This window comes from Protomyctophum parallelum (assembly GCF_964188405.1).
Source record: "Protomyctophum parallelum genome assembly, chromosome: 8".
NCBI classification, from domain to species: Eukaryota; Metazoa; Chordata; class Actinopteri; order Myctophiformes; family Myctophidae; genus Protomyctophum; species Protomyctophum parallelum.
The window spans coordinates 577818-605153 of NC_139703.1; the positions used below are offsets into that span (position 1 = coordinate 577818).

General features: G+C 46.0%; 1 protein-coding gene across 2 annotated transcripts in view; it reads right to left on the reverse strand.

Annotated features, from left to right (window-relative positions):
- Positions 1–4319: 4319 nt before the first annotated feature.
- The window catches only part of LOC310863623 (dynactin subunit 1-like), a 53074-nt gene continuing 30057 nt past the window's right edge, over positions 4320–27336 (reverse strand). For both annotated transcript variants that reach the window (XM_083772093.1, XM_083772092.1), the window contains 15 exons: positions 24691–24843; positions 23950–24113; positions 20930–21098; positions 20165–20233; positions 18336–18548; positions 17735–17896; positions 16706–16834; positions 16032–16157; positions 15504–15646; positions 13455–13627; positions 12446–12555; positions 7331–7505; positions 7046–7119; positions 5261–5350; positions 4320–4567 (listed from right to left, as the gene is read on the reverse strand). In XM_083772093.1, coding sequence (XP_083628219.1) covers positions 4427–4567; positions 5261–5350; positions 7046–7119; positions 7331–7505; positions 12446–12555; positions 13455–13627; positions 15504–15646; positions 16032–16157; positions 16706–16834; positions 17735–17896; positions 18336–18548; positions 20165–20233; positions 20930–21098; positions 23950–24113; positions 24691–24843 — 2091 coding nt within the window. In that variant the 3' untranslated portion in view covers positions 4320–4426. The remainder of the gene's footprint in view (positions 4568–5260; positions 5351–7045; positions 7120–7330; positions 7506–12445; positions 12556–13454; positions 13628–15503; positions 15647–16031; positions 16158–16705; positions 16835–17734; positions 17897–18335; positions 18549–20164; positions 20234–20929; positions 21099–23949; positions 24114–24690; positions 24844–27336) is intronic.

Below are 27336 nucleotides of genomic sequence, written 5' to 3' on the forward strand. Positions count from 1 at the left end.
AAGATCATTCATTACTTTTACAAGTGCTGTTTCTGTGCTGTGACCTTTCCTAAAGCCAGATTGGAATTTGTTGTGCACATTATTGTTCTGTAGAAACACATCCAATTGATGAAAGATGCATTTTTCTAAAACCTTGCCCAGAAAGGGTAGATTTGAAATGGGTCGATAGTTACCCAAAACAGAGGGATCAAGATTGTGTTTCTTGAGTAGGGGCCTAACTACAGCAGTCTTCAGTGAGTCTGGGAAGACGCCTGCTTGTAGAGAGCTGTTTACAATGTTTAGGATATCTCCAATCACACTGTCTAAGACCTCTTTGAGAAAGGTGGTGGGAATTGTATCCAATGAACAGGAGGATGATGTCATCTGTGATATGGTTTTGCGGAGTTCGTCTTCATCAATTGCGCAGAACGATAATAGGCTCCCCCTGGAGAGATCTACCCTGGGACCATTGGCTGCTGTTTGAAGGTTTGTGCTAGCAGCAACACCATTCATAATATCAGCCATATCAGCCCTCTGGCTAATGGACCTAATTAGAGCTATGTATCAGAGGGCATTAGAGCTATGGACCAAGGGGCATTAGAGCTATGGAACAGAGGGCATTAGAGCTATGGAACAGAGGGCATTAGAGCTATGTACCAGACAGCATTAGAGATATGTATCAGAGGGCATTAGAGCTATGGACCAGAGGGCATTAGAGCTATGGACGAGAGGGCATTAGAGCTATGGACCAGAGGGCATTAGACCTATGGAACAGAGGGCTTTAGAGCTATGGACCAGATGGCATTAGAGCTATGTATCAGAGGTCATTAGAGCTATGGACCAGAGGGCATTAGAGCTATGGAACAGAGGGCATTAGAGCTATGGAACAGAGGGCATTAGAGCTATGTACCAGAGGGCATTAGAGCTATGGAACAGAGGGCATTAGAACTATGGAACAGAGGGCATTAGAGCTATGGAGCAGAAGGCATTAGAGCTATGGAGCAGAAGGCATTAGAGCTATGGAACAGAGGGCATTAGAGCTATGGAACAGAGGGCATTAGAGCTATGGAACAGAGGGCATTAGAGCTATGGACCAGAGGGCATTAGAGCTATGGAACAGAGGGCATTAGAGCTATGGAACAGAGGGCATTAGAGCTATGGATCAGAGGGCATTAGAGCTATTGTTCAGTAGCATTAGAGCTATGAATCAGAGGGCATTAGAGCTATGAATCATAGGGCATTAGAGCTATGGACCAGAGGTCATTAGAGCTATGGATCAGAGGGAATTAGAGCTATGTACCAGAGGGCATTAGAGCTATGGACCAGAGGGCATTAGAGCTATGGATCAGAGGGAATTAGAGCTATGTACCAGAGGGCATTAGAGCTATGTACCAGAGGGCATTAGAGCTATGGACCAGAGGGCATTAGAGCTATTGTTCAGTAGCATTAGAGCTATGTACCAGAGGGCATTAGAGCTATGAATCACAAGGCATTAGAGCTAGGGACCAGAGGGCATTAGAGCTATGGAACAGAGGGCATTAGAGCTATGGAATCAGAGGGCATTAGAGCTATGAATCAGAGGGCATTAGAGCTATGAATCAGAGGGCATTAGAGCTATGGACCAGAGGGCATTAGAGCTGGCAGGCGGGCGTAGACTTACCCCATTCTACTGGAGTAGAACTACCCCATCCTACTGGAGTAGACCTACCCCATCCTACTGGAGTAGACCTACCTCATCCTACTGGAGTAGATCACCCCATCCTACTGGAGTAGACCTACCTCATCCTACTGGAGTAGATCACCCCATCCTACTGGAGTAGACCTACCCCATCCTACTGGAGTAGACCTACCCCATCCTACTCAACTATGGACAGTTACTGTAACACAGGAAATTCATGGAAGCCAATAAATAATTTGATGACAAATTATAGAAAATACGTAATTCTTTAACTTCTGCAGTTGTCACATAATCATGTCACAAGACAGAGCCACGGGCAATGAGACAGACAGACAGACAGAAAGTAATACAGAAAGTAATGCAGTAATACAGAACGATTTTTATAATATATTTAAATAAAAAAAGTCAAGTAATGCCTTATATTACAAGTTACCGTATTCCGGTAATATATTACGTAATATATTAGGTTACGTAGTGTTAGTTACCCAACACTGATCCTAGGACATAGGATCACGCTGCAGCACGTTGTGAGCTTGTAGATCGATGATTTTTTGTCACAGGGTCGGCAGTGTTTGCAGAGTGGGTTGTTTTATTTTTTATATAACATACGAAAACTAAGTGACCTTATGACCCTCAAACAAGGTGCTTGCTTACGGACACTGTCCTCTGAGGCCACATATCAAAATAAAGCAGCCCGAGCAGAGGCATAAGGCCATGAATTATACGTCCTCTATGGGGACCTACCACAGGTCACGGACAGGGTCAGAGAGGCGTAAGGCCATCTATGGGGACCTACCACGGGTCACGGACAGGGTCAGAGATGCGTAAGGCCATCTATGGGGACCTACCACGGGTCACGGACAGGGTCAGAGAGGCGTAAGGCCATCTATGGGGACCTACCACGGGTCACGGACAGGGTCAGAGAGGCGTAAGGCCATCTATGGGGACCTACCACGGGTCACGGACAGGGTCAGAGAGGCGTAAGGCCATGTGTTATATGTCCTAGTACGATGGGTTGGGTTAGCTGAAAGAGCGTAGGCTATTGGGTATCTCTTGACGACAGCATGGCTGAAGGTCGTAGGCTATTGGGTTAGGGTATCTCTTGACGACAGCATGGCTGAAGGACGTAGGCTATTGGGTTAGGATCTATTGGGTATCTCTTGACGACAGCATGGCTGAAAGAGCGTAGGCTATTGGGTATCTCTTGACGACAGCATGGCTGAAAGAGCGTAGGCTATTGGGTATCTCTTGACGACAGCATGGCTGAAGGACGTAGGCTATTGGGTTAGGGTTAGGATCTATTGGGTATCTCTTGACGACAGCATGGCTGAAAGAGCGTAGGCTATTGGGTATCTCTTGACGACAGCATGGCTGAAAGAGCGTAGGCTATTGGGCATCTCTTGACGACAGCATGGCTGAAGGACGTAGGCTATTGGGTTAGGATCTATCTTGTTGACAGTAGAGTTAGGATCTATTGGGTATCTCTTGACAACAGCATGGCTGAAGGACGTAGGCTATTGGGTTAGGATCTATTGGGTATCTCTTGACGACAGCATGGCTGAAAGAGCGTAGGCTATTGGGTTAGGGTTAGGATCTATCTTGTTGACAGTAGGGTTAGGATCTATTGGGTTAGGATCTATCTTGTTGACAGTAGGGTTAGGATCTATTGGGTTAGGGTCAGGATCTATTGGGTTAGGGTTAGGATCTATTGGGTTAGGGTTAGGATCTATCTTGACAGTAGGGTTAGGATCTATTGGGTTAGGGTTAGGATCTATCTTGTTGACAGTAGGGTTAGGATCTATTGGGTTAGGATCTGTCTTGACAGTAGGGTTAGGATCTATTGGGTTAGGATCTATCTTGTTGACAGTAGGGTTAGGATCTATTGGGTTAGGATCTATTGGGCTAGGGTTAGGATCTGTCTTGACAGTAGGGTTAGGATCTATTGGGTTAGGGTTAGGATCTGTCTTGACAGTAGGGTTAGGATCTATTGGGTTAGGATCTATCTTGTTGACAGTAGGGTTAGGATCTATTGGGTATCTCTTGACGACAGCATGGCTTAACTTGGTTGAAAAACAACAGCATTGGTTTCTTTGTTGTATGCAAGGTGTTCTTTTATTAAGTATATGAAAAAAGGTGTGACAAAAAGCCTTAGACGCTATAGAAATATAATATAATATAAGCCTTATAGACGCTATAGAAATATAATATAATATAACACTTATAGACGCTATAGAAAAGTGGAGGAAAGACAGAGAATAATGCAAAAAGAGTTTAGGAAGGACAGAAGAATGCAAAAAGGAGGGGGGGGGGGGGAAACCCCCAAAACATTTCCCCAGTACTAAAGAGGTGTTTCAGGACATCATCAGGCAGTGGTCCCTGGGTGGTGTTTTAGGCTAGGGGTGGTCCCTGGGTGGTGTTTTAGGCTAGGGGAGGGCTAATGGGGGGCTAGGGGAGGTCCCTGGGTGGTGTTTTAGGCTAGGGGAGGGCTGGGGGTGGCCTAGGTTGAGGTCCCTGGGTGGTGTTTTAGGCTAGGGGTGGTCCCTGGGTGGTGTTTTAGGCTAGGGGAGGTCCCTGGGTGGTGTTTTAGGCTAGGGGAGGGCTGGGGGTGGCCTAGGGGAGGTCCCTGGGTGGTGTTTTAGGCTAGGGGAAGGCTGGTGGGGGGCTAGGGGAGGTCCCTGGGTGGTGTTTTAGGCTAGGGGTGGCCTAGGGGAGGTTCCTGGGTGGTGTTTTAGGCTGGTGGGGGCCTAGGGGAGGTCCCTGGGAGGTGTTTCAGGCCATCAGAAGGTGGTGCACCCTGTGCAGCTGCTTCTGGTCGAGGACCAGGCGATGGACCTGCTCCTGTCCGCGGGGGCAGGGGAACGCCACGCGGCCCACGAACACTGTTCCTCCCTGAAGCTCCTCCTCCTTGGCCTGGGGAGGGGGGGGTAGAGAGAGAGAGAGAGAGAGAGAGACCGTGAAATGACACACCACTGTGCATCTGCGCAGGCATAAAGTGAGTGGCACATCTATAAAATGCAGTAAATGGTAAATGCAGCAGACTGGGTGGCTAGGCTAGCTAGTTTCTGTTCTCCCAGAGAGCAGCAGACTGGGTGGCTAGGCTAGCTAGTTTCTGTTCTCCCAGAGAGCAGCAGACTGGGTGGCTAGGCTGGCTAGTTTCTGTTCTCCCAGAGAGCAGCAGACTGGGTGGCTAGGCTGGCTAGTTTCTGTTCTCCCAGAGAGCAGCAGACTGGGTGGCTAGGCTAGCTAGTTTCTTGGGACATTTGTTTTGTCATTTTGCTACATCGGTCATTAAAAAAATATATTATTTTAAACTTCTGCTAAACCTTTCGGAACCGCAGGTGTTAATGAGCAGGTGTGCATTAATGAGGATAAAGAACAACCTCTTGTGTAATACTGCTTAACCCATTTAGACCTGAGGACGATTCTACAATGTAAACCTCATGTTTCTATATCAGTGGTTCTCACAGGGTTAAACCCTATGTTTCTATATCAGTCGTTCTCAACCTTTTCATGTCAAGGACCCCAAACATTTTCTGCATTTGGCCACCGACCCCCATCTGAAAATATGTCGTTCCGCTGGTGTTGGGGCATGTATAGAATTACCTTCACAAAGCCGGACACAGGGAAGGTGGCGAAGTCAGAGATGGCCTTTGCTCCAGGCTGCTGTGAGACAACATGCTCTGACACCTCATCCTGAGAGAGAGGAGGACAGACAGACAACCAGGTCAGGATGGTTAGATACAGACAGAGGAGGACAGACAGACAACCAGGTCAGGATGGTTAGATACAGACAGAGGAGGACAGACAGACAACCAGGTCAGGATGGTTAGATACAGACAGAGGAGGACAGACAGACAACCAGGTCAGGATGGTTAGATACAGACAGAGGAGGACAGACAGACAACCAGGTCAGGATGGTTAGATACAGACAGAGGAGGACAGATATAGGATTATATACAGCGTTATACAACAATACAGCAGGACTAGATATAGATAGATAGATACCCGTACGTTTTATATAAGATATTGTTTTGGCTTTTATCGATATATTTTGACAATATAACTGGAAAGGGGGATAGATGGGGGGGGCTCGCATGCTTCGTTTTGTGGAAAAATCACACCCGTGTGAACTGAGTGGTGCAACCCCCCCCCCCCCCCCCCACACACACACCTCTCTCTCGCTCATTAGCAGGCAACAGTGCAGCACTATCCCTCTCTCTGTTTCTAGCACAACAGCACCCCTACTGGTACTCAGTCATATACTGGTGCTCATTAACCAACACAGACACACATACAGTAGGTGAACACAGGCATTGCTGTTCCTTGGAGTGGTGGCACCGCTCAACAAGAACATTGAATGTCCTCAATTATAATACCACCCCGTTTGTTAGGACATTTTATATTCAGCACAATAATCGATTATGAAATTATGACCGATATCAGATATTCTAATATTTGCAAGGTCATGTGTTCTGCCGATGATACCGATTCTGACCCATTCCGATATTATACAATGGAAACAAGCCTATAGGGGCTTATTGGCCCAAAGCCTGTTAACCCATTCTGACCTGAGATCAGATTCATACGAGGTTTCCACTAGGACACACACTGGTCTGATTAACCCATTCTGACCTGAGATCAGTTTAAAAAAAATGTCAGTCGTTCTTCGATAAAAAAAAAAATAGCTAAAGCATAACATGATGCTAACACCAAAATGGGTTCCCGTTCAGAATGGGTTAATAAAAGTAGTCAATACATCAATTAATAGCCTGTACAGTTTTCACAACTGAATGAGACGAGAAGTGTTTTTCATTTTTATTATTTTTTTCTGGTGAAAATCAATTAAATAATCTGTATTATTTTGAGACCGTTTTCAATATGGCATTTTTATGGTTGAGTGACAAAGTGAATTTAATGTTGTTTAAAGTCATTTTGAACTGGGAACGATTCTGCAAATGTCTTATAAATCCTGACTGTTTCCTTGAAAAAGCGGTTTTTCTATGTCAGTCGTTCTCAAACACTTTAATGTCACTTTTCACGATTCTTAAAAAATAGCAGACCTACAAGCTTGTACGCGCCACTCGGTGGCGCGCTATGAGCTTGTAGATCTGCTATTTCTCAATAGCTAAAGCATAACATAATGCTAACACCAAAAGGGGTTCCCGCCCAGAATGGGTTAAAGTCATTTCATGCAATCAAATATGACTTTTCTGTTTGGATGAATGGGGCTGTCGAGGCCAGAAAGTAGTTTTTTGCCTCTCAGTAGGCGTTCCCGCATAACTTCCAGGTATGATGATGATGTCACACGCATACTCTCTATAATAGTCTTTACACACGCACACACACACGCACACACACACACAAACACACGCACACACACACACACACCTTCAGTTTGTCCAGGGTCTGGCTGAGGTTGTGCAGGCGAGCCGTCTGCTCCAACAGCTGGGCACTGGGACTGACTGCAGGTTAGGAAAGGGTTAACACAGTCACATTATTTGATAGGCAAATGACCACTGCACGCACGCACGCACGCACGCACGCACGTACGCACGCTCCAGCCACAGAGCTGACAATGAGGTTATGTCTCTCCAGCACTGAGGTTCATCAGGGTGGTAGTAGTAGTAGTAGTAGTAATAGTAATATTAGTAGTAGGAGTTGTGTAGTGTATACCTGGGTTCTTTCCAGTGATGTCCACCACCCTGATTCCAGCGCTGAGGGTCAACAGGGTGGTGAGGAGCTGGTCTGTCCGTCTGTAGAGGCTGCTGCTGGGGACAGAACCCATCTGGGGCAGGTTGGCAACGTGCAGTGGAGGCAGCGAGGCCAGCTGGGCCCTCATCTTCTCACCCTAGACAAGACAACACTGGACAGTTCATCTTCTCAGCCTAGACAAGACAACACCAGACACATGGGACAGTTCTACTGGATCTCTTCTCCACTAGTCCCTCCCTGACATTTAGTTCTACTGGATCTCTTCTCCACTAGTCCCTCCCTGACATTTAGTTCTACTGGATCTCTTCTCCACTAGTCCCTCCCTGACATTTAGTTCTACTGGATCTCTTCTCCACTACTCCCTCCCTGACATTTAGTTCTACTGGATCTCTTCTCCACTAGTCCCTCCCTGACATTTAGTTCTACTGGATCTCTTCTCCACTAGTCCCTCTCTAACATTTAGTTCTACTGGATCTCTTCTCCACTAGTCCCTCCCTTACATTTAGTTCTACTGGATCTCTTCTCCACTAGTCCCTCTCTAACATTTAGTTCTACTGGATCTCTTCTCCACTAGTCCCTCCCTGACATTTAGTTCTACTGGATCTCTTCTCCACTAGTCCCTCTCTAACATTTAGTTCTACTGGATCTCTTCTCCACTAGTCCCTCCCTGACATTTAGTTCTACTGGATCTCTTCTCCACTAGTCCCTCTCTAACATTTAGTTCTACTGGATCTCTTCTCCACTAGTCCCTCCCTGACATTTAGTTCTACTGGATCTCTTCTCCACTAGTCCCTCTCTAACATTTAGTTCTACTGGATCTCTTCTCCACTAGTCCCTCCCTGACATTTAGTTCTACTGGATCTCTTCTCCACTAGTCCCTCCCTGAGATTTAGTTCTACTGGATCTCTTCTCCACTAGTCCCTCCCTGAGATTTAGTTCTACTGGATCTCTTCTCCACTAGTCCCTCCCTGAGATTTAGTTCTACTGGATCTCTTCTCCACTAGTCCCTCTCTAACATTTAGTTCTACTGGATCTCTTCTCCACTAGTCCCTCCCTGAGATTTAGTTCTACTGGATCTCTTCTCCACTAGCAGGGCTCGACGCTTAGCATTTTTCCAAGTAGCACGTGTGCGCCTAAATTGAAAAATCTAGTAGCACACAAATTATTTTAGGAGCACGATGAAAAGTTATCAAATTATGTGTTTTTGAGGGCCTCCTATATACAGCTTTAGTCCCCACACGTCTCAATATTTGCCATTGACAATGAACGGAGAAATTAGGTCAAAATTCCGCTAAATATGACGTAAATTATAACATGATGTATGATGATAAGAGTGCCCCTCACTTCACACAAGTGTGATTTCTCTTTAATAAAGTGATATGAGGTAGGGGCAGGCAATATGACAAAATATTATATCACAATATCTTTTCAGAAATTATCACAATATTGATATTCATCTGGATATCATATTTTTTTATATAATCTATATAATCAATTTGTTTTTATACTGATAGACTATTAGTTTGGTATGAAGATAGATAGATAGATAGATAAGTCAATTAATTTTATGAATGGATGGACAGACAGACTATCCGTTTTTATCTTGCTGTTCTATCATGTGAGTGTGACATTTAGTGCAGAGGCTACTCGATGGTGAATTAGTAATGTAACATTCTCCTTGGCTTTGACTGCTTCAGTTCAGACAGAACATCGGACATATAGGCCCTCATTTATCAACCGTGCGTACGCCAAAATATGGGCGCACGCCAAAATTACCGACATTTTCGGCATTTAACATTTCCGGCAAAGCTTGAAATTGAACTTGAGTAGGACAAATAGTCACGTCTACTCTTCAGCTGGCGTACGCTGTTTTTCTGTTTTACACAAGCGGAGCAGCCTTGTCTGAACTGCTGAGAGGCTGTCACAGGCATCTAAACATATATGTATTCACTCCTAAAATGTTTATATAAAAGGTATGTATAATGTATATGGGCTACATGTAAAAAATAAATAAATAAAAATGTTAAGGAATACATGTGTCATATGAAATTAGTAGGAGATAAAATCGCGCAATTAAAAACAATGTTGCAAGAGATGCTTAAGCCATTTAAACAGTGTTTTGCATGAGCGCATACATGCGAGGATTTGGGCTGTCTGTGCTGAAATATTTCCATGACGGGACGTTGGAGAGTATAGTGCAGCAGTCCCAACGTGGTATAGCCTACTGTAGCCTAATCTACAGCATGAAGGCCGATGTCTTTCTTACGGTATGTGCAATATAATAAACCCGACGCGTCGCTCAATGCCAAATGTACCGTGCCAGGCTCCCAGCGCAAGTGGGAACTGCATCGGAGATATATAGGTATATTACCCAGCCAAGCAACCACCAGCCACATGAGGCTATATACGGTTTTTGCTGCACATTCATATGACAGCTGACAGCCCGGCCGGCGGCCACTGCAGTGACTAACGTCTGCGAGGCAATCTAAATAGACTGTCGAACGTCGGAACGTGCATGGTCAGTTGGTCACGGACGGACCACTGTGATAGAGAGAGACAGACAGACAGACAGACAGACACACTGGACAGGAGGAGCACCTGCAAAACAGCAGCGTGTGTGTGCCTATTTGTTATTTAATTATGGTTCACAGGTTCAGGTTTTCGTTCACTAATATATCTTGTTGTATATTAAATTAAAAATACTTTAATGATTTAATATACAACTAACAACACACAGTGAAAAATTGCGATATGTGTGCGGGGGTGAGGCGGGCAGCAAGGGAAACGAAGCGAGAGGAGAAACAGACAGCTTTATTTAATGTGTCATGTAGGTGCGTGCGTGCGTGGACATGACAGCAAGGCAAGCGAGGTGAGAGGGAACAGACAGGGTAGGCCTACAACTTTATTTAATTCATGCAGGTGTTCGTTGTTTATTTATTTAACAACACACCAGTTAGTTGGGCTTGCAAGTTGCGTGTGCGTGCAGCTTGTGTGCGTCTGTGTGTGTGTGTGTGTGTGTGTATGAGAGAGGGGGGTGAGGCGGGCAGAAAGGCACGGTAACCATGGTTTCCAGATCGTATAGCAGTGGTTCAGGTCGCAAAAACGAGGGCGAGGCTTGATTTCTTAGGGCGTGCAAGATCAAATTCAGCCGTGACATTTATTAACGTGAGAACGAAATTAAGGAAGGATCAGCTGTTTGCGATCACTTTATAAATGCCGTGGAGACGTGGGTGTACTACGAAACCTGCACTCGAATTTGTGGCAGATTTTACACTCGATTGATAAATGAGGGCCATAGGCTACACCTCGGCGTGGTGGAAGGAGAAGGTGGGGGGATCTTTGCCTCAGGCCACTGACTAGCTCTGGTCCATAGCTCTAGTCTAATGCGTTGCATTTAGAGTTATGGACCTGAGCTAGCCACTGACTAATATATCCAGCCAGGTCGGTCATTCGTATTGCGCTGCGCACACGCTTTTAGCGAGGTGCTAAGCAAGGGTTGTTTTGGTATATCAATCAATCCGTCCACTCCATGTGCGTGCGCACGTGCACTCTTTACGTGCGCGGCTGCACGTTGTTTCACCCACGTTTGGTTAAAACAAAAGTTATATCAAGTGATGTTTTAACATTACAAACTTTCTAAATAACTTTAGTATTCAACGTGTCGGGGTCCTAGCAACTCCTTCTGTCTTCTGTGCTACCCTGCTATTCTGCTGCGTTCGCACCGCTGCTGACAGGGAAGAGAAGAGAACTGAGCAGCAAAACAGGGAGGGGCGGGGCGGTGGGAGCAAAGGGACAGATCTCCAAATGAACGCCGCATTGAGCCTCGACACGTTGTTAGCTTGTAGCTCTGCTCTTTTTGGCGAACGACACCGCCGTTCAGAAATATAAATGTAGGTATAGAACTGCGACAATAGAATGTGCACTTGCTGTAGACAGAGACTTGTCTTTATCACGATTGAATGGTCAAATCCTGTAGTCGCACCTGTGCTACAAATTTAATTTTACAACTCGCACGGTGATATTTTTAGTCGCAAATGCGAGTACCTAGTCGCACTGTCGAGCCCTGTCCACTAGTACCTCTCTAACATTTCTATCATTTCTATTCCATTTTATTTTTCTACTAAATTGTCAGTGTATTTAGTCATAGATTTTGTCATGACTGCGTTGCTTTCATTTAGTTGTCGTCAGTGAATAACAGTTAGTTGACCTGAGGACATCTGCGTTGGTAATAGCCAATTTATCCTGATATGTAACGTTATATAAAAACTGTACAAGCTGTCAATGCACATAAGTTGTGAGCTTGTTCAAAGTTTTTATAAAGTTTGATAAACTTAAATTTGACTTCTTCTAGAGCAGCAGAGACAGCGTCTGTCTGTACCTCCCCATTGCAGTCAGAACTACAGACTCACTCCCAATCTAAACTATGGAATGAACTTCCCATTGCAGACAGAACTACAGACTCACTCCCAATCTAAACTATGGAATGAACTTCCCATTGCAGACAGAACTACAGACTCACTCCCAATCTAAACTATGGAATGAACTTCCCATTGCAGTCAGAACTACAGACTCACTCCCAATCTAAACTATGGAATGAACTTCCCATTGCAGTCAGAACTACAGACTCACTCCCAATCTAAACTATGGAATGAAATTCCCATTGCAGACAGAACTACAGACTCACTCCCAATCTAAACTATGGAATGAACTTCCCATTGCAGTCAGAACTACAGACTCACTCCCAATCTAAACTATGGAATGAACTTCCCATTGCAGTCAGAACTACAGACTCACTCCCAATCTAAACTATGGAATGAACTTCCCATTACAGTCAGAACTACAGACTCACTCCCAATCTAAACTATGGAATGAACTTCCCATTACAGTCAGAACTACAGACTCACTCCCAATCTTCTGTCGTAGTCTGAAAACCCACCTCTTCAGACTCCATCTTAGCCCGTAGCACTTGCCCTAGCCTCGACCACCTTACAGGCGAATGCAAAGACTCAACTTATGTAACTTACACTCTATAGTGTATACTCATAGTTGAATTATATTATATTAGGGTTAGTTTACCTTCAGTCTGTTGCTTTGCCTCTGGAGGTGTTTGATGGCCAGACGCTGAACCTCCACCTGCTGACGGAGGAGAGGAGAGTCCACCACCTCCACTGGTCCTGAGACTCCACCTGGATGGAGACATGAACCTCTATTATATACACACACACACACACACACACACACACACTGTCTGAGGAGAGGAGAAACACCACCTCCACTGGTCCTGAGACTCCACCTGGATGGAGACATGAACCTCTATTATATACACACACACACACACTGTCTGAGGAGAGGAGAAACACCACCTCCACTGGTCCTGAGACTCCACCTGGATGGAGACATGAACCTCTATTGGTCCCACTGGTTCCTCCAGAGGAACCAGTGGTACCAGTAAACTCACCTCCAGAGGAACCAGTAAACTCACCTCCAGAGGAGCCAGTGGTACCAGTAAACTCACGTCCGGAGGAACCAGTAAACTCACCTCCAGAGGAACCAGTGGTACCAGTAAACTCACCTCCGGAGGAACCAGTAAACTCACCTCCAGAGGAACCAGTAAACTCACCTCCAGAGGAACCAGTGGTACCAGTAAACTCACGTCCGGAGGAACCAGTGGTACCAGTAAACTCACGTCCGGAGGAACCAGTAAACTCACCTCCAGAGGAACCAGTGGTACCAGTAAACTCACCTCCGGAGGAACCAGTAAACTCACCTCCAGAGGAACCAGTGGTACCAGTAAACTCACGTCCGGAGGAACCAGTGGTACCAGTAAACTCACGTCCGGAGGAACCAGTGGTACCAGTAAACTCACCTCCGGAGGAACCAGTAAACTCACCTCCAGAGGAACCAGTGGTACCAGTAAACTCACCTCCGGAGGAACCAGTAAACTCACCTCCAGAGGAACCAGTAAACTCACCTCCAGTGGGACCAGTAAACTAACCTCCAGAGGAACCAGTAAACTCACCTCCAGAGGAACCAGTGGAACCAATAAACTCACCTCCAGAGGAACCAGTGGTACCAGTAAACTCACCTCCGGAGGAACCTTGTACCAGCGAGGCGATACCAGTGGCCGCCGGGCCTCGCTGTGCGATGCTGTCCACGGTGATCTTGGTTTGGCTGCTGAGACGCTGCTTCAACTCAGCCTTCTCCGCCTCCAGCTGGTCGATGTCGGCCTGCAGAGCATCCATGGTCTCCTCAAACTCCCTGGAGGACAACATTTAATGTAACACGGTCTCCTCTAACTCCCTGGAGGACAACATTTAATGTAACATGGTCTCTAACTCCCTGGAGGACAACATTTAATGTAACACGGTCTCCTCTAACTCCCTGGAGGACAACATTTAATGTAACACAGTCTCCTCTAACTCCCTGGAGGACAACATTTAATGTAACACGGTCTCCTCTAACTCCCTGGAGGACAACATTTAATGTAACACGGTCTCCTCTAACTCCCTGGAGGACAACATTTAATGTAACACGGTCTCTAACTCCCTGGAGGACAACATTTAATGTAACACGGTCTCCTCTAACTCCCTGGAGGACAACATTTAATGTAACATGGTCTCTAACTCCCTGGAGGACAACATTTAATGTAACACGGTCTCCTCTAACTCCCTGGAGGACAACATTTAATGTAACACGGTCTCCTCTAACTCCCTGGAGGACAACATTTAATGTAACACGGTCTCCTCTAACTCCCTGGAGGACAACATTTAATGTAACACGGTCTCCTCTAACTCCCTGGAGGACAACATTTAATGTAACACGGTCTCCTCTAACTCCCTGGAGGACAACATTTAATGTAACACGGTCTCCTCTAACTCCCTGGAGGACAACATTTAATGTAACACGGTCTCCTCTAACTCCCTGGAGGACAACATTTAATGTAACACGGTCTCCTCTAACTCCCTGGAGGACAAGAGGACACCTACTTCTCTTTCTTCTTCAGCAGGGCCAGGCTGTGGTCCAGTCTGGTCTAATAGGCAATTCACACTGAGACGGACTGAATCCGTTTCATTGGAACCGTTTCCGAATACGGTTGCCTGGTCCCCGATGGCCATGATTCACATTGCCCGAGATTCAACAGCGCACCCGGGTACACTTGCATAACACACTTTAATCCTCCAGATGGCGGTGTGCTTGATGGCTGGCGCGCCCGGACACTGACCATCAACTCTGTGACATTGTCTCAAATAAATCCAGACACACATTGCATTGCCTCTTTGGCTCTTTGCCGTTATACTACTGGCGGCGGCGGTGGCTCAGGGGTAGAGTGCCTGGATGGTAACCGTAAGGTTGCCAGTTCGAACCCGGGCTCCCCCAGAGTTACTGTCGAAGTGTCCTTGAGCAAGACACTGAACCCCTAATTGCTCCCGATGTGCTAGTTGGTGCCTTGCATTGTTTCCGCTGCCATCGGTGTATGAATGGGTGAATGTAATGCACAATCTCTGTAAAGCGCCTTGGATAAAGGCGCTATATAAATGCACCATTTTTTATTTTTATTTTTTTACTTCACTGTCAGCCTGCCTGCTATTCACTGTGTCAGTCAGTCCTCCAGTTCTGTGCTCCAGTGTCGTGTTTGATATTAGTTTGCTATGGATTCTACTTTAGCATCATTGTTATTTTGTTTTTCTTTGGAAACTGTGCCAAGCAAAGCCCAAGAGCCACGTGTAGTCCGCAGAACAAGATCAGCGCGCACTGCGGTGCTGCGCGTATACCCAGATTCAACAGGAGACGTGCGGCGTTGAGAAATGCGCTGGTGTTACGCGTCGTGCAGCGTCTGTGTGGGTTTTTTTGTTGACGCTTGGCTCGTCGACTAGAGATTATGTCACGTTCATTAAAAAAAACAGTCCACTTCCTTCTTTAGGTACGCATGCATTCACACTGGAACGATCCGTATCTGAATACACTTCATGCGGTCCCAGGGACGGTTGGGCGATCCGCTCCCGGGAACGGTACGCATCATTCACACTAAACCACAACATCTTCGAAGTGGTCCCGAGTGCACACCCGGGACCATAGTGTGAATTGCCCCTTAGTAGTCTAGTCTAGTCTCTATAGTGTGAATAATGGTTCCTACTTCTCTTTCTTCTTCAGCAGGGCCAGGCCGTCGTCCAGTCTGGTCTGGATCTTCTCCACGCGGTCGTCCGCGTCTCTGGTCGACGTGTCCAACTTCTTCTCCAGGAGGCTGAGACGCACGCTGGCCTCGCTTAGCTCCTCCCCCTGGGGGGGGGGGGGGGAAGAGAGAGAGAGAGAGAGAGAGAGAGAGAGAGAGAGAGAGAGAGAGAGAGAGAGAGAGAGAGAGAGAGAGAGAGAGAGAGAGAGAGAGAGAGAGAGAGAGAGAGAGAGAGAGAGAGAGAGAGAGGGAGAGAGAGAGAGAGAGAGACAGACATAGAGAGAGAGAGAGACAGAGAGAGACATAGAGACACAGAGAGAGACAGACAGAGAGAGAAAGACACAGAGAGAGACATAGAGAGAGGGAGAGAGACACACAGAGAGAGGGAGAGAGAGGAGGGGGTTATTAGGATCTGCTCAGCTCTTCGCCCTGGGGGGGGGGGGGGGGTATTGGGGCCGTGGGGTTCTAGGATAAATCACCAGAATTACTGACCTTGATCTTCAGGGATTTCTTCAGTTCCTTGACGACCGTCTCTCTGTCCTCCAGCTTCACTCCCAGACCCTCGGAGTCCATCATCTCTGCCCTGACCGCTGCTGCCCTGACCTCTACTGGAGGAGTCTGGTATCACACCCCCCACACACACACAGTGAGTAATATGCAGTTACTGACGACATACTGATGATCATAGCTGCTCAATTCTGGGGGCGTGTGCTCCTCTCCACATCATCAGTGCCCATAGCTGAGGTGGGGTTGGCGAAAAGGCCTTTCTGTGTGGAATGTTCTCCCCCGTGTCCCCTAGGGTAGGTACCCTCACATGTTCTCCCTGTGTCCCCTAGGGTAGGTACCCTCACATGTTCTCCCCCGTGTCCCCTAGGGTAGGTACCCCTCACATGTTCCTCCCTGTGTCCCCTAGGGTAGGTACCCCTCACATGTTCTCCCCGTGTCCCCTAGGGTAGGTACCCTCACACAAAACATGCAGTAATCCTGGTCTCTAAACTACCCCCCCTGGCCAGCCGGGGGGCGCCTGATGGAGGGGAAAGGAACTGGTCCCACATGCTACGTCCAACCAGGGAAATTCCCCCCCTCTCCCGTCAGGTGAAAAGAAGCAGCTTGGACTCCTCATGCATTGAAGGAAGCATGAGGGGTTTGTCCGCATCGTATCGTACCTTAACGGGGGGTTTCTCTGCATCGTACTCTCCCTCCTGCATGGCAGTAGCCATCTTGTTCATGGTAGAGATGACGGAGCTGACGGACTGACGCAAACACTGCTGAGCATCAACCTTGGACCCAAACACCTGGAGGAGGAAACACATCCGCTTTAGAGAGGGTGTGTGTGTGTGTGTGTGTGTGTGTGTGTGTGTGTGTCAAAATATGACAAAATAATCATTAGCATCGCAGTCTCGGAACACCATATATCTTGTGCCTGGAAGTCTTGTCCCATATCCTGGGAGTTAGGTATTGACAGCATGTGAGAGACAGACTGAAGACCACAAATGTCCCAAAACATTTCTGCTCTCTGGGAGAACAGAAACTAGCTAGCCTAGCCGCCCAGTCTGCTGCTCTCTGGGAGAACAGAAACTAGCTAGCCTAGCCGCCCAGTCTGCTGCTCTCTGGGAGAACAGAAACTAGCTAGCCTAGCCACCCAGTCTGCTGCTCTCTGGGAGAACAGAAACTAGCTAGCCTAGCCGCCCAGTCTGCTGCTCTCTGGGAGAACAGAAACTAGCTAGCCTAGCCGCCCAGTCTGCTGCTGCTCTCTGGGAGAACAGAGCAGCTGAATTGTTTGTTTTGATTAGCCATTTAATGATGCTGGTTTGAAGCACGGCTAGAAGGCTGTTTCAACCAATCAGATTGCTTCCTCGAAATGACCTGTTGTATAATCCAGTTTAACATTTGGGGGTAACATAAAGTCTACATGTTAATCCAGTTTAAAGTTAATATAAAGTCTACCTGTTAATCCAGTTTAAAGTTAATATAAAGTCTACCTGTTAATCCAGTTTAAAGTTAATATAAAGTCTACCTGTTAATCCAGTTTAAAGTTAATATAAAGTATGCCTGTTAATCCAGTTTAAAGTTAATATAAAGTCTGCCTGTTAATCCAGTTTAAAGTTAATATAAAGTCTGCCTGTTCCACAGCGGTAAAGGCCGTGACCTCCAGTGTTAAGGTGGTTTAGTAAAGGTTAAAGGTTAAAGGTCACCTGCTCCACGGCGGTGAAGGTCGTGTCCTCCAGCTTCAGGGCGTTTACTCCTTCCTGCTCGGAGAGCGCGGCGACCATCTGCGCTCCGGACGCGGCCACTTCCTGTAGCACCGCCACCACCCTGCTGAGATGACCTCTGACCTCCGTCAGCCCCTCCGACACCTGTCAATCACATCCATCACATGTCTGTCAGCCCCTCTGACACCTGTCAGTCAGATCCGTCACATGACCACATGCATGTGAAGTGAACCAATGGGCTCCGTGTAAAGCCTTATAATTACCACAGCCCAGACATATAAAACCTTATTATTGCCACAGCCCATAGACTTTATTCCTATGCAGGCGTTCTCACAGCCTTCATATCTCCGCTTGCTGAAAATAGCTGATCTACAAGCTCACAACGCGTTGTGAGCTTGTAGATCAGCTATTTTCAGCACGGAACACGTTTAACGACGAAGAATAAATCAGGCATCACTGGCTGTGCTTCACCGACAGGGAGGGACTGGTACTGCCCACTGGGGTCATAGGGTTAGGGGTCATAGGGTTAGGGGTCATAGGGTTAGGGGTCATAGGGTCAGGGGTGATAGGGGTCAGGGGTTACCTGAGGGCCAAACGCCACAGCGCTGGGCGCTCCCATGGCGTCGGTTCCAGGCATGCGGCGGCGGATCTTCTTACAGAAGTGTCTGACGTCGGAACAGGAAGTGTCCAGATCCTTCAGCAGGATGACCAGGCTGGAGCTCTCCTGACCCGACGACAGGAAGGACCGCAGGCGACAGGACTCCACCGAGACGCAGTCTAGAGCGCTCTGGATGAACTGACCATAAATAACACAATAACAACATTATACATTAACACATCTCCTGACCAGAGGACAGGACTCCACTGAGACGCAGTCTAGAGCGCTCTGGATGAACTGACCATAAATAACACAATAACACATTATACATTAACACATCTCCTGACCAGAGGACAGGACTCCACTGAGACGCAGTCTAGAGCGCTCTGGATGAACTGACCATAAATAACACAATAACACATTAACACAGTGGGATATCTATATGATTAAACTATAAGCATATACACTATAGAATGCTATGTCTACATAAAACACTATCTAAGTTACATGAGTTGAGCCTTTGCACACGCCTGTAAGGTCATCGAGGCTAGGGAAAAGTGCTAAGTGGTGGGTTTTCAGACTACGGAGGAAGATTGGGAGTGAGTCTGCAGTTCTGACTGCTATGGGAAGATCATTCTATAGTTTAGATTGGGAGTGAGTCTGTAGTTCTGACTGCAATGGCCAATGGGAAGATCATTCCATAGTTTAGATTGGGAGTGAGTCTGTAGTTCTGACTGCAATGGGAAGTTCATTCCATAGTTTAGATTAGGAGTGAGTCTGTAGTTCTGACTGCAATGGGAAGTTCATTCCATAGTTTAGATTGGGAGTGAGTCTGTAGTTCTGACTGCAATGGGAAGTTCATTCCATAGTTTAGATTGGGAGTGAGTCTGTAGTTCTGACTGCAATGGGAAGTTCATTCCATAGTTTAGATTAGGAGTGAGTCTGCAGTTCTGACTGCAATGGGAAGTTCATTCCATAGTTTAGATTGGGAGTGAGTCTGTAGTTCTGACTGCAATGGGAAGTTCATTCCATAGTTTAGATTGGGAGTGAGTCTGTAGTTCTGACTGCAATGGGAAGTTCATTCCATAGTTTTGGAGCCGGAAGGGAGAAGAGTTTGGGACGTGTGGATAGATTTTACTGAAGTTACTTCGATGATATCGCTACGTCATGTTGTAGTCATTGTTTTGTAGTCAGAGGGTGATATCGCTACGTCATGTTGTAGCCATTGTTTTGTAGTCATCAGGGTGATATTGCTATGTCATGTTGTAGTCATTGTTTTGTAGTCATCAGGGTGATATCGCTACGTCATGTGGTAGTCATAGTTTTGTAGTCATCAGGATGATATTGCTACGTCATGTGGTAGTCATTGTTTTGTAGTCATCAGGATGATATTGCTACGTCATGTGGTAGTCATTGTTTTGTAGTCATCAGGATGATATCGCTACGTCATGTGGTAGTCATTGTTTTGTAGTCATCAGGATGATATCGTTACGTCTTGTTGTAGTCATTGTTTTGTAGTCATCAGGATGATATCGCTACGTCATGTTGTAGTCATTGTTTTGTAGTCATCAGGATGATATCGCTACGTCATGTTGTAGTCATTGTTTTGTAGTCATCAGGATGATATCGCTACGTCATGTTGTAGTCATTGTTTTGTAGTCATCAGGATGATATCGCTACGTCATGTTGTAGTCATTGTTTTGTAGTCATCAGGGTGATATCGCTACGTCATGCTGTAGATCAGCACAGGTTGTTGACTAACCCTGTGTTGGCTGATCTGATCTGATCTGAGAACACAGGAGTGTTTGAATTACCTTGATGTGGTCAGACAGCTGCACGGTGCAGTCCTCTGGTTGGTCCAACAGGTGGATGCTGTACAGATGCTGTAATAAGACAACAGACAGTCAGTTGACTGACAGGACTGACAGGAGACTCTTATAAGACAACAGACAGTCAGTTGACTGACAGGATGATTCTGTTATAAGACAACAGACAGTCAGTCAACAGACAGTCAGTTGACTGACAGGAGGAGGCTGTAATAAGACAACAGACAGTCAGTTTACTGACAGGAGATTGAAATAACTAAGACAACAGACAGTCAGTTTACTGACAGGAGGAGGCTGTACAGATGCTGGAACAGTGGTTCCCAAAGGGTTAGGGGGTAAGGGGTAAGGGCTAGGGTCTAAGGGGTAGTATTTGATGGCCTTGGTGAGCGGTTAGGGGGTAAGGGGTAGGGGCTAGGGTTTAGGGGGTAGTATTTGATGGCCTTGGTGAGCGGTTAGGGGGTAAGGCGTAGGGGCTAGGGTTTAGGGGGTAGTATTTGATGGCCTTGGTGAGCGGTTAGAGGGTAAGGGGTAGGGGCTAGGGTTTAGGGGGTAGGGGTTACCTGGTAGTATTTGATGGCCTTGGTGAGTGGTTAGAGGGTAAGGGGTAGGGGCTAGGGTTTAGGGGGTAGTATTTGATGGCCTTGGTGAGCGGTTAGGGGGTAAGGGGTAGGGGCTAGGGTTTAGGGGGTAGTATTTGATGGCCTTGGTGAGCGGTTAGAGGGTAAGGGGTAGGGGCTAGGGTTTAGGGGTTACCTGGTAGTATTTGATGGCCTTGGTCAGCGGCTCCACCTGGATGGTCTCGTCCAGCTGGTCTTTGTGCAGCAGGTCTATGAAGTGATCCAGAGAACGCTCATGGACACTCATCTCTGAGTACAGGGTCCCCATCCTCTTAAAGACCCCCACATTACAGCTGGTCAGAGCCCTGTGGGGGAGGAAGACATGATGAAAGACCCCCACACTGTCCTCTAAAGACCCCCACACTGTCCTCTTAAAGACCCCCACACTGTCCTCTATAGACCCCCACACTGTCCTCTTAAAGACCCCCACACTGTCCTCTTAAAGACCCCCACACTGTCCTCTTAAAGACCCCCACACTGTCCTCTTAAAGACCCCCACACTGTCCTCTTAAAGACCCCCACACTGTCCTCTTAAAGACCCCCACATTACAGCCGCTCAAAGCCCTGGATGACGACAACGACTGCATGCCCAGGAGGAGACAAGTCAAATGATTGTCCGATTGACTGACGTTTCTTTTTTGGTGGTCTTTTTCTTTTTCCGTTTTTTCTCCTGTTTTTTCTCAATTTTTCTCCTATTATTATTATTATGGATACTATTTATTATTAATTGTTATGCTCTCTCTCTCTCCCTCTGAGGTTTAGGCTACGCTGTCGATCGACCCGCTTATGCGGGCCCATTTAATTACTTAATGAACTCAGGTCAAGATAACCTCACAGTCACAACTTGTGACTCAATGCTATGATTATGTTACTTATTACTGCGGCCCCCTCGGGCCATGTAGGTTTAACAGTATAGTAGACAGGACTTACTGTAGGTATTTATGCAGTGTAGACTGTAACAGACAGGACTTACTGTAGGTATTTACGTAGTGTAGACTGTAACACACTTACTGTAGGTATTTATGCAGTGTAGACTGTAACAGACTTACTGTAGGTATTTATGCAGTGTAGACTGTAACAGACAGGACTTACTGTAGGTATTTATGTAGTGTAGACTGTAACAGACAGGACTTACTGTAGGTATTTATGTAGTGTAGACTGTAACAGACTTACTGTAGGTATTTATGTAGTGTAGACTGTAACAGACTTACTGTAGGTATTTATGTAGTGTAGACTGTAACAGACTTACTGTAGGTATTTATGCAGTGTAGACTGTAACAGACTTACTGTAGGTATTTATGTAGTGTAGACTGTAACAGACTTACTGTAGGTATTTATGCAGTGTAGACTGTAACAGACTTACTGTAGGTATTTATGTAGTGTAGACTGTAACAGACTTACTGTAGGTATTTATGTAGTGTAGACTGTAACAGACTTACTGTAGGTATTTATGCAGTGTAGACTGTAACAGACTTACTGTAGGTATTTATGTAGTGTAGACTGTAACAGACTTACTGTAGGTATTTATGCAGTGTAGACTGTAACAGACTTACTGTAGGTATTTATGTAGTGTAGACTGTAACAGACTTACTGTAGGTACTTATGCAGTGTAGACTGTAACAGACTTACTGTAGGTATTTATGCAGTGTAGACTGTAACAGACTTACTGTAGGTATTTATGCAGTGTAGACTGTAACAGACTTACTGTAGGTATTTATGCAGTGTAGACTGTAACAGACTTACTGTAGGTATTTATGCAGTGTAGACTGTAACAGACTTACTGTAGGTATTTATGTAGTGTAGACTGTAACAGACTTACTGTAGGTATTTATGCAGTGTAGACTGTAACAGACTTACTGTAGGTATTTATGTAGTGTAGACTGTAACAGACTTACTGTAGGTACTTATGCAGTGTAGACTGTAACAGACTTACTGTAGGTATTTATGCAGTGTAGACTGTAACAGACTTACTGTAGGTATTTATGCAGTGTAGACTGTAACAGACTTACTGTAGGTATTTATGCAGTGTAGACTGTAACAGACTTAGTGTAGGTATTTATGTAATGTAGACTGTAACAGACTTACTGTAGGTATTTATGTAATGTAGACTGTAACAGACTTACTGTAGGTATTTATGTAGTGTAGACTGTAACAGACTTACTGTAGGTATTTATGTAGTGTAGACTGTAACAGACTTACTGTAGGTATTTATGCAGTGTAGACTGTAACAGACTTACTGTAGGTATTTATGTAGTGTAGACTGTAACAGGACTTACTGTAGGTATTTATGCAGTGTAGACTGTAACAGACTTACTGTAGGTATTTATGTAGTGTAGACTGTAACAGACTTACTGTAGGTATTTATGTAGTGTAGACTGTAACAGACTTACTGTAGGTATTTATGTAGTGTAGACTGTAACAGACTTACTGTAGGTATTTATGCAGTGTAGACTGTAACAGACTTACTGTAGGTATTTATGTAGTGTAGACTGTAACAGACTTACTGTAGGTATTTATGTAGTGTAGACTGTAACAGACTTACTGTAGGTATTTATGTAGTGTAGACTGTAACAGACTTACTGTAGGTACTTATGCAGTGTAGACTGTAACAGACTTACTGTAGGTATTTATGTAGTGTAGACTGTAACAGACTTACTGTAGGTATTTATGTAGTGTAGACTAACAGACTTACTGTAGGTATTTATGTAGTGTAGACTGTAACAGACTTACTGCAGGTATTTATGCAGTGTAGACTGTAACAGACTTACTGTAGGTATTTATGCAGTGTAGACTGTAACAGACTTACTGTAGGTATTTATGTAGTGTAGACTGTAACAGGCTTACTGTAGGTATTTATGTAGTGTAGACTGTAACAGACTTACTGTAGGTATTTATGCAGTGTAGACTGTAACAGACAGGACTTACTGTAGGTATTTATGTAGTGTAGACTGTAACAGACTTACTGTAGGTATTTATGTAGTGTAGACTGTAACACTTACTGTAGGTATTTATGTAGTGTAGACTGTAACAGACTTACTGTAGGTATTTATGCAGTGTAGACTGTAACAGACTTATTGTAGGTATTTATGCAGTGTAGACTGTAACAGACTTACTGTAGGTATTTATGTAGTGTAGACTGTAACAGACAGGACTTACTGTAGGTATTTATGCAGTGTAGACTGTAACAGGCCCAGGGAGTAGACCAGTCCAGAGGCGAAGCTGAGCTGCTCTCCTCTGGATCCTCTCATGGGCGGTCCCTGCAGAGTCTCTCCTCCGTTCAGGTCAAACTTCTCCTGGGCCTGCTTGCTGATCAGCTCCGCCTGCAGGGGAGATGACAACGACAGTTATGACACTCTGATGTGTTGTGGGTACAGGCTGGGGAAATGACACTCTGATGTGTTGTGGGTACAGGCTGGGGAAATTACACTCTGATGTGTTGTGGGTACAGGCTGGATACAGGCTGGGGAAATGACACTCTGATGTGTTGTGGGTACAGGCTGGGGAAATTACACTCTGATGTGTTGTGGGTACAGGCTGGGTACAGGCTGGGGAAATGACACTCTGATGTGTTGGGTACAGGCTGGGGAAATGACACTCTGATGTGTTGGGTACAGGCTGGGGAAATGACACTCTGATGTGTTGGGTACAGGCTGGGGAAATGACACTGATGTGTTGGGTACAGGCTGGGGAAATGACACTCTGATGTGTTGGGTACAGGCTGGGGAAATGACACTCTGATGTGTTGGGTACAGACTGGGTACAGGCTGGGTACAGGCTGGGTACAGGATGTGTTGGGTACAGGCTTGGTACAGGATGTACCGGATGTGTGGAAATGACACACCTTACAGATAGTTGAACAGATCTCACACACCTTATAGTTTATCGGATCTCACACACCTTACAGATGAGCCGTGGAATGAGCAGCAACACCAGGATGCAGTCGTGATCTCCTCCGTGACGCAGGAAGGAGTCTGGCATGAAGGACGTCAGCAGAGACACCTGGCGGTTGGCCTGGGAGACCTCCATCTGACGGAGCTGCATCTCTATGGCCTGGAAGACAGAATATATTTAACATGAACCTCCATCTGACGGAGCTGCATCTCTATGGCCTGGAAGACAGATAACACAGAATATATTTAACATGAACCTCCATCTGACGGAGCTGCATCTCTATGGCCTGGCAGACAGAAGATGTTTAACATGTAGCTGCATCTCTATGGCCTGGAAGACAGAAGATGTTTAACATGTAGCTGCATCTCTATGGCCTGGAAGACAGATAACACAGAATATATTTAACATGTAGCTGCATCTACGTATATGGCCTGGAAGACAGAATATATTTAACATGAACCTCCATCTCTATGGCCTGGAAGACAGAAGATGTTTAACATGAAATCCATGTTTTGACAGCAGCCCTTGCTCTGAGCTCTGAGCAAAGTGATGCTAGGCTCCACCTAGCTCTGAGCATGGCCTTGCTAGGCTCCACCTAGCTCTGAGCATGGCCTTGCTAGGCTCCACCTAGCTCTGAGCAAGGCATCATACCTCTCGCCAATATGGTATCTTCTTCGCATTCGGGTTCTTGGAAACCCCAGCCACTGCGTTAGTTTTACTGAGGTTAGGTTTAGGTATGCTTTACTGAGGTTAGGTTTAGGGCTGACCTTCGATTACGTTTTTGATGGTCGACGCTTTCGATCTTCGACGCTTCGAAACCCAACGGGGGGGGGGGGGGGGGGGGGGTGCGATGCGAGGTGCGCACCTTAAACTGCAACTTGTTCCTGTTCGCAGATGACTCAGCACTGCTGGTCTCGGACAGGAACAAACTGCAGGTTGAAAAGACCCTCAGCTCTGAACTCGGTAGAATCTGCACCTGGCTCGCTGATAACAAACTATCCTTACACCTGGGAAAAACTGAATCCATCCTCTTCGGATCAAATAGTAATCTCAGCAAGGCAGATGGCTTCTTGGTTAGAGTGGGTGACAATATTATCACACGAAAAGATCAAATTACCTACCTAGGTTCCATCCTGGAGGCCAATCTTTCCGGTGATAAGATGGCCACCAACGTAATCAAAAAAGTCAATCAAAGAACAAGATTCCTTTACAGGATCTCCTCACTGGTCAGCAAAAACACCTTGAAGACCTTAACAGGAGCCCTCGTACAAGGTTTCTTTGACTATGCATCCACCTCTTGGTACCACAGCACCTCAAAGGCCCTTAAAACAAGGCTCCAGACCTCCCAAAACAAACTGGTCAGGCTCCTACTTGGCCTCACCCCCCGAACCCACCTCACCCCTGCCCACTTTGACAGGCTGGGATGGCTTAGGGTCGACGACAGAGTACAGCATCTTGCAATGGGTCTGGTCCACAAGATTCGATACACCACCAAGATACCCATGTACCTGTCTAAATACTTCCTTAGTGTAAACGAAGTCCACACCCACAACACCAGAGGGAGTACAACAAACCATGTACAACCCAGATTCGGCACAAACAAGGGACTAAATTCTTTTCGCTCCTATGCCACCAAAATGTGGAACGCCCTACCAACAGTCATTAAGACATGTGAATCCCTTGACTCCTTCAAAACCGCTCTCAAAGGGCACCTACGGATGGCTGCAATTCGAAACTGGCCTCTGTAAAATCTGAATCCCCCCCCACCCCCCCCACCCCATTTTCCCTCACTGTATATTGTATCTTTTCCCTTTTTTGCTTCCCATATGATGAATTTAGCTACATAGAAATGTCTATTTGTATGTCTCTAAATGTTTGTATGTCTTTAAATGTTTTGATGAATTGAACAATGTGGACCCTGTTGTAAACAAGTGTAATGCTTAATTGGGTCGTCCACTCACAGTTGACAGTCTTTGTATTGAGTTTGTGCTTAAAATGTACTGTAAATTCTACAAACTGTTAATAAATATTTCAATCAATCAATCAAAACAATAGCGGAGAGAAAGGCATGCTTGGATTGGTCTCATTTACTTAAAACGATAAGCATTGAAGCAACAAGTGTTGCAGCCTTCATAAAAGCAGTGGCTTAATAAAACACCCGACCGTAACAAGTGAACTGCCTGACGCAGGCATTACCTCTCATAATAAAATATATATAGCCTATAATCAAAGCTTCTCTTCCGATTGAAACTCAGATGTGAATACACCAAAAAAAGCACCAGTCCTGGAGCTCCAGGCGTGCTAATTTGCGCCGCGGTCTACGCCGCTCTCAGACCCTTCCGACGAGGCTCTTTCTTGGGGTAGAAAAGGGTGGATGACCGCGGCTCAAATTAGCGCGCCTGGAGCCCAGGAGGTCAGGGGCTGTTTCCCCTGTCCCATGCGTGAAATTCCGACGCGGATTTTTCCCGTATGTGATACGCCAATTTCTTGTCACATAGTTGACACTGTACACCACTTGTTCTTTGTTCTCCTTGCATATTCTAAAATGCAACCACACTTTAGATTTCTTTTGTGGCGGCATGAGTGCAGGCTGCTGTATGTGTGTGTGTGTGTTGACTTCCTTGTTGTTACCACGAGTAGTGAGGGGGAGAG